This window comes from Dreissena polymorpha, chromosome 6, assembly GCF_020536995.1.
Source record: "Dreissena polymorpha isolate Duluth1 chromosome 6, UMN_Dpol_1.0, whole genome shotgun sequence".
Classification (NCBI taxonomy): domain Eukaryota; kingdom Metazoa; phylum Mollusca; class Bivalvia; order Myida; family Dreissenidae; genus Dreissena; species Dreissena polymorpha.
The window spans coordinates 67,337,203-67,350,371 of record NC_068360.1 but is presented as its reverse complement, the minus strand read 5'-3'; the positions used below and the strand labels follow the sequence as shown (position 1 = coordinate 67,350,371).

The 13,169-nt window shown below is 32.1% G+C and overlaps 1 protein-coding gene across 1 annotated transcript; it reads left to right on the top strand.

Annotated features, from left to right (window-relative positions):
* The first annotated feature begins 250 nt into the window (after nt 1–250).
* LOC127836545 (uncharacterized) lies at nt 251–6,011 on the top strand. The gene is made up of 3 exons (XM_052363200.1): nt 251–380; nt 3,847–4,158; nt 5,896–6,011. The coding sequence occupies exons 1-3, from the start codon at nt 287–289 to the stop codon at nt 5,985–5,987; spliced, it is 498 nt and encodes a 165-aa protein (XP_052219160.1). The 5' UTR covers nt 251–286; the 3' UTR covers nt 5,988–6,011.
* Nucleotides 6,012–13,169: the final 7,158 nt, after the last annotated feature.

The window sequence follows — 13,169 nt, the reverse complement described above, 5'->3', positions numbered from 1 at the left end:
TTTAAAGCTCTTGTCTGATAAGCTTTGTTTTCAAATATCAACTGAATTTATTATTTGTCCATACTTGAATTATTGAGACATAGTTTGAGAATGACTATCACTATACCCACTGTGTAATCGTGACTTTATCTTGAAAGAAGTACTTGGACTCTAGGAACTCCAAATACTTATCGATTACAATGATCAGGTGATATCATACATTTTCGTAACTAGTGTCTATCTGCAAGGGTTTATGATTTTATGAGTCATTTACACGTTGCAGTGTATTCAATTGAAGAGCAAATAAATGCGTGCTGAATATAAATTCAACATGCGGGAACATTCGTTTGTGGTTATATTAATATTATGGTGTTTTGGCCTTGTTTTGACAGACAGTTCAGGTAAAATATTATAATGTTAATCGCTTCATTGTCGTCTTGATAAATTATTTTTCAATCAAATTAGAATATTTATTTGTTTATAATTATTTGTCTTGTTTCTTCTTGTGTGTGTATTTTAAATATGTATTGTGTTGTTGCTCTTTTTAAATCTGAATCATTTTCTTGTTTGTCGTATTTTTATATTTGGTGTGTTTTCGCACTTTCACGATCATACTAAATTTTAAAACCGAATAATGTATACATTAAAAAGTCTATTTATGAATAAAAGTTGAGTATTGTTTTCGTTTAGGTTTACCTGTTTCTATTTTTAGCGGTATCAATTATTGGAAATTCGTGTATGCCTTTATCATTTAGTGAGTAAACTCATTTTATTAAAATTTTTGGCAAGTTCTTGTGTGTGATTTTTAATTAAGTTTTTTGTTTTTGTTCCTCCCCTTCTTCTTTTTACGATTGCCTTTAAGAGTTCGACATTTGCTTGTTCTTTATCTCACCTCAACGATGAGACAAAGTACCGATTCGAATCGATTTGACTCTTTTTGCAAAATCAATATTTGTAAACATCACATTCAAAGCCGATTGTTTTAACACGTTTGGAATTCAAATTTTAACGAATCATATCGGTGTGTAAACAAATGATTTAAGAATAATAGTTTGGTGAATCGAATCGGTTCCCTATAATTAGCGCATGTGATAAAAGTGCTTCTTCGATGGCCTTAACTTGAGAATGTATGGAGAAAATAACAGCTTATTGTCATTTCGTTTTAATATAAAACTGCGGGAAAGTTTGCCGAGCCCTTTGTTATCGCCCGATTGTGATTACAGACGATAGAAAACTTACCTCTTATTCGATGTTCGTACCTCCATAAGCAAGAACTAATTAAATAAATGTCCACCACTGCAGTCCAAACAGTCTTAAAAAGAAATGAAAATGTTGCATGTTTGACGTTTGCATCATGCATTAATGAGCACTTACTCTCAGTATTGTAAAGAACGTTTTGCTGTTTTCGTTGCTTTTGCGCATACAGTATAGCACATCTTTGTATCAAATAGTTTTTTTTATTGAATTGCTGTGTAGCAACAACCGGGTGGGAAAATTATTTATTTTACACGTTACGGCTTATATTTTATTCATATTCGACTCTTACACGCGAATCCATTCACATATATTACCCAGTTCCGTCGTCATGTCCATATGGCAAATGTGCGTAGGAATGTTTAACGAGTGTTGAAGATACCAACAGATAAGGTTTTTCACTTGCGTTTTCTTTAGTATTTTACTTACTGGCTGTAGAACAAACAACAGCATTAGCAGCAGAAGTAGTAAGGGTGTAAAGCAGTGATATTTATAGTAGTAGTAGTAGTAGTACTCCTAGTAGTAGTATAAGCAGTAGTAGTAGACTAAAGTAGTAGTAGTAGTATTAGTATTATAATTAGTCTAAGTAGTAGTAGTAGTTGTAGTAGTAGTAGTAGACTGAAGTTGTAGTAGTAGTAGTAGTAATATAAGTAGTCTAAGTAGTAGTAGTAGTAGTAGTATATGTAGTAAATATGGTAGTAGTAGTATATGTAGTAAATATGGTAGTAGTAGTAGTAGTAGTAGTAGTAGTAGTAGTAGTAGTAGTAGTAGTAGTAGTAGTAGTAGTAGTAGTAGTAGTAGTAGTAGTAGTAGAAGTAGTAGTAGTAGTAGTAGTAGTAGTAGTAGTAGTAGTAGTAGTAGTAGTAGTAGTAGTAGTAGTAGTAGAAGTAGTAGTAGTAGTAGTAGTAGTAGTAGAAGTAGTAGTAGTAGAAGTAGTAGAAGTAGTAGTAGTAGTAGCAGTAGTAGTAGTAGTAGTAGTAGTAGTAGTAGTAGTAGTAGTAGTAGTAGTAGTAGTAGTAGTAGTAGTAGTAGTAGTAGTAGTAGTAGTAGTAGTAGTAGTAGTAGTAGTAGTAGTATATATTGTTGTAGTAGTAGTAGTAGTAGTAGTACTAGTAGTAGAAGTAGTAATTTTAGTACGAGAGGCGCCCCGTTTATATTTGAACAAAATCTGTATACACGTTTAGACAGTACCGTATGAAAAAAAAACTTGCAAATTGCTTTTACTATAATGTACAATCATAAATTTTATGTTTCAACATTATTATTCGTCATTTTTAGCATCGTGCGTCGAACAATTAGTGATAAAGTGGAAGGGGTAGTTGTTTGACTTTTGAAGAATAAACACACATATAGGAGTATTCAAAATGAATTGAAAGCAATGGGATATTCGATTTCCTTGGGCTCCATCAGGAACATTTGTGATAGTATTGGACATCAACGCCAAATATCAATGCTCGCCTTCCTATTCAAAAGTTTAGATATCGTCGAAATGTGGCCACACCGAACGTCATCAGAAAAATCAATCGTATGATCGACAAAGTTAATCCACTGACTCAACGTGATATGTCGTCTATGTTAGGCATCTCTAAATGAACTGTATATAACATTATCACAAAAATATTGGTAGCTTAACTTAGAAACAAATGCAAAAGTTCATAAGCTTAGGATGGTGCAAATTAAGAAGAGGAGGGACGTAGATCATGGCAGTTATACATGGAGTTAAGAGGTTGAAGATGGACGAACTTTGTTACTTCTGATGGGGCAATGTTCTATTTAGGTGGGTCGTACGGACGACGCAAAGTTTGCTACATGAGAAAGGGCGAAAAGTTAGCAACAAGCTTAAGTTCGTTAAGCGGGGAATCTTTCTCCAAGCGTTTCATGGCATGGACTGGTGTCTCTTATAGAGGAAAAACCAAGATTCGCGTTATCAACAAAGAAACTTAAGTTAATAGCAATTTCTATATCAATAAGGTATTGAAGCCGTTTCTTCAAAATGACGTTCCGAAACTGTTTCCAGAAGGTCGGAAGTCAATGGTGTTCCATCAGGACAGTGCCTGAAGTCACACATCTAAACAGACCCTCCAGTCTCTTAAGAAGGAGAAAGTGAACTTGACCGTGACTAATGGATGCCGAAGTATCCCGATGCTGCTCAAATGGACTATGGTATATGGGGAATCCTTAAATGCCGTCTACAGAAGCGCAATGTTAACTCTGTTATAGGTCTTAAAAAGCTCTTAAGGACGAATGGAGAAAATATAATGAACAAGGCTCTTGAATCGTTGCAAAAAAGGTGAAGGCTTATTTACGCATGTCATGGATCTCATATTGAACACTTTCTTCAATAAAGGAACTGTTGTTATTCTTATTTTGCTTCATTAATTGTGTTCAAATATAATCTGAGCGCCTCTCGTAATAGAAGTGTTAGTCGTAGTAGTAGTTGTAGTACTATTGGAAGTAGTAGTAGTAATACTAAACGAAGAAGTAGAAGTTGTTGATGTCGTTGTTGTTATTATTTTTGTTGTGCTATATTTGCAAATGCTGCTGTTTAAAGTATCATGTTGATTATGTTTTATTAAACTTAAAAGTAAATTTGTTTTACATACTTTGTTTCAGATAACTGTCATGATGTTGAAGTGAGGATCGCCAATAAGCAGCTCCTGTTTCCATTTAAGTGGGATACATTTAAATGGTTAAAATCCGTCGTGTGTGATAAATACGGAACTACGATAGGCCAGTGTAGAGGTATAAGCGTGTTTGACTGTTCAGTTGAGCAGCCATTTAGCGGCCTTTACACCATGTCTTCGAATGCTAACCTTACAGAGGTTACTTTGACTTTTAAAATATTCGAGGAGAACCTTGCGGGAAATTACTGTTGTTCTAAAGAAAGCAAGAAAGAGCCCACATGCCAGTGCATCCAAAAAGCAGGTAAAATTAACATGTTACCGCAGTAAACCTTAATGTCTAGAGCTGTCCTAAAGTAAAACCTAGAGGTTTCCGTTTATATATATGCGTAAAATAATTGAAACAAAATGCCTGACAGTAACAGGGTATATTTAATAAGTGTTTGAAGTGTGGGTTTGCGATGTCCTATCTCAATTATTTTAGAAACAAGACATATAAACCTGCGCTACACATATGATCGCAAACGTAAAATACTAATAAAAAAACATTATTTATATAACCACAACACAACCAACACTGTTACGTACATTCCGAATGTACGAAATGCGCCAAGATTATATTTTAACACAATTTGTATACAAGTTAAGACAGTACCGCATAAAAACGGTGAAAATTGTGAATTGTAATAAATATATCAGGTACAATCAGGTACACTCATAATGTTCATGTTTCAAAATTGCTATTCGTCATTTATAAAATGGGGCGTCGAAAAATTAGTGATGAATTGGAACGGAAAGTTATTAGATTTTTTAACACTAAACACACGTACAAGAGTATTCAACATTAATTCAATTCAATGCTGGTCTTCCTAAGCTAAAGTTCAGATATCGTCGAAATGTTGCCGCACCGAACGTAATCAGAATAACATGTCGTATGATATCCAAATTTAATCTACCTACTTAATGTACGATGTCGTATATATAAAGCATCTCTTAAGGAACTGTGTATACAATTATCAAATAAAATATTCTTCGCTAAACTTAAAAAAGCAAAGTTCTTCAGCTTAACATGGTAAACATAAAGAAGAGGATTGCTAGATAATTGCAGTTATAAAAGAAGTTAAGAGGTAAAATATATTAGAACTTCGTTACTACTGATGAGGCAACGTTCTACTTAGGTGAGTCGTACGAGCTGCAAAATGTTTGCTAACAGGCGAACCAGTAAGCGACATAGTTAAGTTCGTTGAGTGGGACTCTTTTGCCAAAAGTTTCATGCCACAGACTTGTGTCTCTTTTATAGCAAAGACCAAGACTCCATTAATCAGCAAAGGAACTTAAGTTAAAAGCAAGTTCTATACCAATAACATATTCAAGTCGTTTCTTTGAAATGACATTCCGGAATGGTTTCCAAAAGGTCGGTAGTCAATGGTGTTCCATCAGGAAAGTGTCTTAAGTCATGCATCTAAACAAACCCTCCAGTTTCTTAAGAAGGAGAAAGTGAACTGTATTGACCGTGATGGATGGCCGTCGAAGTCCCCGGATGCTGCCAAATTGACTTAAGTATATGTAGCAACCTTAAACGCCGCCTTAAGGCTCAACGTTTACTCTGTGTTAGGTCTTAAAAAAGCTCTTACGAAAAAGTGGAGAAACTGAACAAAAAAGTATTTACAAGACTCTTGAATCGTGGCCAAAAAGGTGAAGGCTTATTTACACATGTCATGTATCTCTTATTGAACATTTAATTAAAAATTAAGGCACTGATGCAATTCTTATTTTGCGTCATTCTTTTTTTCAAACATAATATGGGCACCTCTCTTCATATGATAACCGTTTATGTTATGCTAGTTTATTATGAACTGAAAGTCAAGAACAGTGTATGAGTCGCTATTGAAAGAAACTAAATGAATGAATCTAGTTTATGTTATTGGTTTCTTGTGGTCATTCTATTGATGTTATTTGTGTACAAAGATCCTTGTATATAGACATGTATTGAACGCCTTTTATAAGACTATAAAAAACGTGAACATGATTTTGATTTTAGAACCACTTACTCCGAAACCGGTACCTCATACTGAAGCGTCTACTGGAACTGGTAATACTGCTTTAACGCGTTTATGGTTAAATAAATGTTAAATTTGAGGTTATATTATATTCGCCAAACAGTAGTTTCGTCGTATGCAGTAATACTTTAACATTGATGTGTTTACATTTTTGTAAAAAAGCCGATGAAACAGTAGTTGACATGTCATAATATATATATATATATATATATATATATATATATATATATATATATATATATATATATATATATATATATAAATACTAGATGTGAATTTGTTAAAGGCTGAAATTTAACAATTCAATTGAATTTGTATTACTTGTTAGTTCTTATTTGCTTATTAACAGCTTAATACTTGTATGCGTTAAAGTGATCTTAAGCTAATCGGAGCAAAAGATTAAATTATCCTTGCGCGCTTCAAAATATTTTATCAATATAACTTAATGTCAGTAGTTTATCATCGATCATGTTTCAAATATACTTAAATTTTAAGAACGAACAATACATATATAGATCTTTGCAAACAAAATACAATGCCTTATCAGACCAAGCAAACTTAATTATACAATTCAAAATGGACATAGTTGGTGAATGCCAAGCATTCAATTTCCAGCGTTCAACGTTTCTATAAGTAGGTATCTGCCTTTATTTTGCTATTTTGCTTATTTAATTTTTATGATTATTATTATTATTATTATTATTATTATTAATTATTATTATCATTCATTATTTTATTATTATTATTATTATTATTTATTTTTTAAGCACATTACAAAAGCTATAACAATATTTGTATGTATTTTACCATAATATATTTACGATATACTATTTCGCAATTATAAACAACTTTATAAGAAAAACTGACCGTATGATTTCTTACAACCCTTATGCACATGGCTATGGAGGGACGGAATACATGCCCCGTATGGCATTCCAAATTACAAATTGCAGACTTGAACTTTTCTTTTTAACCTTGCAACATATGGTTACAACATATCGAGGCTTTATCCTATAATGTCCGTTGACCCTTAAAGTGTTGTCATTCGTTGCGATATAAAAAAATTCTCATATATGTTATTTTTGTAAACTACTAATGAATAGCATTTTTATTTATCCTATCGTTTGAAGCCATGCAGAATGTGTAAACCCCTAATGTATAGTATTTTGATTTATCCTATTGTTTGAAGCCTTTCTGAATGTGTAAACCTCTAACTTATAGTATTTTCATTTATCCTTTTGTTTGAAGCCAAGCGGAATGTGTAAACCCATAATGTATAGTATTTTTATTTATCCTATTGTTTGAAGCCATGAAAAATGTGTAAACCCCTAGTGTATAGTATTTTCATCTATCCTATTTTTTGAAGCCATGCGGAATGTGTTAACCCCTAATGTATAGTATTTTCATTTATTCTATTGTTTGAAGCCATGCGGAGTGTGCAAATCCCTAATGTAAAGTATTTTCGTTTATCCTATTGTTAGAAGCCATGCGGAATGTGTAAACCCTGAATGTATAGTATTTTCATTTATCATATTGTTTGAAGCCATGCGGAATGTGTAAACCACTAATGTATAATATTGTCATTTCTCCTATTGCGCCAAATAAAGTAGTGGATATGGCTTCCGCCTAGCGATCGGGAGGTCACGGGTTTGATCCCCACTGTGTCAGCGTTCTTGAAATATCCCCAATAGACACCAAGTACTTCTTCTAGCTAGTCCCAGGAAACGGACCCGAGAGCGTTTCAAATTAGCCTTAGGCTTTATATGCAATCAATTTAAACTGAATAGGTTTGAACTAAAACAAACAACGGTTAATTTTTACCTTAAAGCTTAATATTTAATCGTTATTATATATAAAGTGATAATATTTAATTCAATTGAATGACAATACTATACACTAATTTATACGTTGCTGTTTTATAGAAGTCGCGCGGACACAAGCTACTTCCACTGGAGCACAGTTAGGTAAACAATGCTTTTATTTATTACAATTTCAACTTCTTCCGAAAACGTACCTGCATATTAAATGAAGTACACTCAAAGCTCAAACAACAACACAAATATAATTATAAGGTAATGTAAGGAACCAAATTTTGACCAAATATTAAATAATAGCCATAACTGTATAACTATCAACAAACCGGATTTTGGATAAAAGCAGTTGATATCGTATCATTGTTATGGCAGCTATAATAATGACAAGTTTGCTTATTTTCTTGCAGGTCTTGCTAAATTCATCAAGGTCTTGACAACAGGTTTACCCTTCCTTGTTCACCAGTTGTGGATGGAAATTGCGGATTGAATGTTAGTGCATGTTGCAGAAAGTGTGGTAAAGGGCCATGTCAAATATTTGGTCGTGATGGATTTGTGTGCATGAGATGAAAGTTGCTTAGGTGACCCAATCAGCTATATATATATGAACTAATCTACAAATGAAACGAGTATTCATAATATAAATAATGTTGTTATTCATATATTTTAACGTTAAAAAAATATTCTCAATAAAATCATTTAACATCGATAAAAAGCAACCAACAAGTATGATGCTACATGCATAGCATGTATCCTATTTCATCACAGTGCAAATATGCGTCAAAGTTTATTCATTTTATTTTTATTTCCTTATAATTAATATCATGATGACCCTTTTCTTAACTAAGTGCGCACCTACTACTATTTTTATGATAACGGGGCGTATTGACACCTTACGCTGCGCTTCTAAACAGGAAAGTGTAATGGTTTTTCCTAAATATTGTTTAGTTTGATATATCGGTCTCTTATCGAAAGTTTCAGATTAAGAACACCAATGTAGCTGTCGTGTACAAAAGTTCAGTACGTTGTCGTTTTAAGCGGCTCACTCAATTTTAATTCAGCCTCCAAAAGCACGTTACAGCTTAATCACAATTGTAAATCAACGACTTGTGACCTAGAAAGCTTATCAACATGATGTGTGTTTATTGGATTTTTTGTAAACTTAAATCGCACACTCTATTGAAATGTTACGTATTGAACATGTTTATATTTAAGTGATATTCGACGTATCATAAATCTATACAAAAAACGGCAAATGGCTTTCATTCAAATAGCGTTTATTGTTCTTTGTTATGTAAAATTCTTTATCAAAAAAAGATACCTGTAAAGAAGATAAAGAATATAAGGTTATTGACAGAATGACACTGTCTGATATGGAGGTTGAAACCACACTGAAACAAGTTGTTAATCAATATTTATTTTAAATATAGAACCAAGTCTATATGGTTAGTTACTCGCATGCAATATTGAACCCAAGATCCATTTTTTTACACCAAAATGCCATGTTTGTTTTGAATAAAACCGTGTAAGAATGGTCGCGCCTTTCAACCGGTTAAAATCCTGACTACTGTAAATTCACCGTTCATTGTTTCAATAGTATTGTTTTCTCTAGTCTTGTATTGTAAAAGCATTTGATGATACGCCTTAAATAAAAAAGTGGGTTTTGTTTACAGGTATATCTTTTCTGGTAATTGTTCTGGGGTTTTAATATTCGTATATTTTCATAAAATTCGTCACTCTTAATGTTGTGCAATATTAAGCTAAAACTCGGGCATTATTAAAGAGCGCACATTGAAACTTATAAACAATGGCACAATTCTTGCTTGATATGTATATTTGTTTTGTTTTTATCTAAACATCCAGACTCGAATGGAAGCTGATGAGAACGTTATGATATAGATGATATTTGTTGGATTCGGTGGATTATCGATTTTAATTCACGAGTGATCATAACCGCCACTCGTGAAAATATATTTTTTCTATGATCACGAGTGTATTAAAATCGATATTCCACCGAATTCAACAAATTTTTTTTTTATTTTATGCACGTTTTCACAGTTTATATAGATTGTTAAAGAGTTTAACTTAAAAATTTCGCTGGGATAATGACGTCATTTAGTCTATCATTTCACAGTAAACAGTGAAAATTATCGATAATTTTCACTGTCAATTTTCACTGTTTGAAACAGTGGAATTATCAGTTTTTATTCACTGATATTACTCTATAAACCACCGGAAAACATAAAATAAATATGCATAATAATATTGTCTTCCTGTTTGTTTTCCATTTGTTATTATATCTTTGATTTATTACACTTGACTAGTTTTGATAGATAGACGAATATATTTTAACGTTTATTAATACTTCCTAATTATATTTTCAGAAATCGACCGCAAGAACTCCTTCAGAACAAAATTAAAGTAAATATTCAAAATTGTTGATATATCTATGCGTCAACAACAATGTATACATCTTATGTGTGTCCAACATGTGCAAGTTCATTTATTTGCATACTGCATTGACTTTCGTTAAGTTTAAATGACTGTATAGTATTTAATCAATTTAAAAGTATAAACCGTATACAGATAATTCAGTGATAACAAAATGAAATTGTGTCAAACAAGTGTACGTACAATATGTGCAAGTTCATGTATTATCATACTGCACTGACTTTTGTTAAGTTTAAATGACTGCATTGCATTTAATCCATTTACACGTATAAACCGTAAACAGATAATTCAGTGCTTACAAGATGACCTACATGTATTTGCAATGTTAAGTACTATTTTAAGAATTGTACGAAAGTTTAATTGGTAACACAGTAAGACATATTTCATATCGTTTGGGTCAAAATTATCTATAAATACAACCCTTAAATATATATTTCTACATGTACAAAATAATGCCTACAGGCAATAAGTAAAACAATATATCTGCATGTACATTTAAGCACATACATGTGTATTTTTCCGCCCACAGGCATACATTTATGAAGGTCGGAATACATTTGAAAACACAATTCGACCCAAAATGAAAAATGAGCTCACTGTCTACTTAGCAATTTCGTTCAATCTTATATTATTAACTAAAAAATTATATAAATTTATTGTATTTTACCCTAACGCCTTGATTGTGATAGTAAGCGACGCATTTCGTAGATACTTTTCTCGTTAATAGTTTAACGTGTTTACATATTGGCAATTGCATTGGTATGTTTATTGTAAATTCTTCAACATGTGTTGCGATAAACGCGTGCTTATATGCTACATCAGCATTTAAAGTTTGTTAGTTCAAACTGTTATGTTGATTTCAAGTATAAAACAAAATATCAATCGTGCGTTCATCTTGCATCTTAGTAAGAACAACGAAAATTGTCGAGTCCGGTTTTGAAGTTTTATTATTTCGTTATGTTTTAATGTGGTTCTATGGTTTGAACCTCGTATGATGATAAAACTTTGATTATTACTTAATTGTCTTACAAAACGGAATTATTGATATTGGTTTATATGCAAACTCTCGCTTTCATTCCTTAAAGTGAAAAACAAAACGTATTTTAAAAGTTCGTATTGACAGATTTATTTCGTGATATAATCAACATTCTTTCATTGATTTCAATTCAAAATAGTATAGTTTTTGTTTGTTATTTACCCGATGTAAATATTTTTTAAGAAATAACAATCACTTCAGAAAATCACATCGTATGAATAGTATACATATCTGGTGAATGCGAAGAGAAACAACGTTTAATAAATATATATTAACAAGGCATAAACTCATGAAACAGTTGTGTCTTTTAATAAATGATTAGATTAATTCCCTATCGCTGTCAGAGCGGAATCTGAATGCATTTGAATTGAATAGTGGAGAGGTGAACGATGTGTATTGTTTCAGCGAATGTGAATTTGTTTCGGTGCATTTTCAATTGAAAGTAACGCTGCAGGTCAAGATCGGATTCACGAAAAATGCAATGGAGATATCCCGTAAGCAGACTGCATACATGTAGATGCATTATTTGACCATATGATAAGCATAGGTATACTTATTATAAATATTTCTATCTGACATTTCTACCAATGACAATTTACTTACGCAATTTAAATGTATCAAACCACATAACCGTGGCTATTTTTATGTTCAATATTTTACGATTAAAACAATCACACGCTAATACCACACACCACTTGATAAGTCCCGCACTTTTATTCTATGTTTACTCACAGCAACTGTCAGGGCATCAATATGCCCATCACTTAGGGATTTTGCTGCCTTTGGCTTATTTTCCTTCTCTAAGCATTTATGTTCAAGTGTTTGTCTTTTTTATTGAGAACTCAAAGTCATACATCATATATATATTTGCTTTTGTTTTATACAAAGGTGCTTTTAAATAGAACAGACAAAGCTTCTTAGGCGTAATTACTTGTGATCATTCCTATTCTGTTTCCTCACGAACAATATACATTTGCAAAAATAATTGTTTTTTGGGTGATCTACCATGTATTATCCTTAGTTCATTTATACAGCTAAAAGGCATTGACAACTTTCATCTTAATATGTGTTTTATTGTATTGTTTCGCTGCGTTTTCTTTGTAATGTATTTTTATTAATACATTCAGAGACATTCGTATCAATATCTATGCATTTTAATATAACGTGCATGCTTTCATTGATATCCACTTCATGAGCTAATTTCTGTTGATTTTAATCTCTTGTCAATATCACTATTCAATTAGTAGTGTGTTGTATTATTATTGTTTTTCAATTTTCAACAAAATGTTGTTTTTTTAAAGTCATCAAAGAAAGATCTTCAAAATCTCCATTTTTTTCTAATGCAATTTGATAACGATACATACAACCAATTTGTATATGTAGAGCAAGGCAGAAAGAAATTTATCTGTTTAAACGGTGAATTCACATTTTGAAATAATCATTCGGTATAAGTCTGGTTTTGTATTTTTAAAGAAGCAGAGCAATTGCATTATTCGAGTTGATAAGAATACACTAACCAAACGTCAAATTGTATCGATGTTTGAAGGATTATTTAGGTTTTCAAGGACTCAAACACTCTATATCAATAAAATATTGAACTTGCGTAATCAGTTTGGCCTCAAATCGATGAGTGTGTTATTTGTGACATGATAGATAGAAATGATAGCTGCGTAAACAGTCTTGTTTTATGTATAACTTGTCATCCACTTATTTTGTAGCAATATGATCTATTTGGAGTATTCACCTCATTTTCGGGATTCCGAAATTAAAGATTATTTCGAAGTACAGATTATTTAAAAGGATGATATCATAGCTGATCCCAATTTCTGGACTGAACGTGTAAGTGTATATAAGCACGCAATTTAATAGTTATATACATTATGGCATTAAGCCGAGAAGTAATATAAATGTACTGTAAGCAGCAGTAATAGTAGAAGTAGTAGTAGCAGTAGAAGTA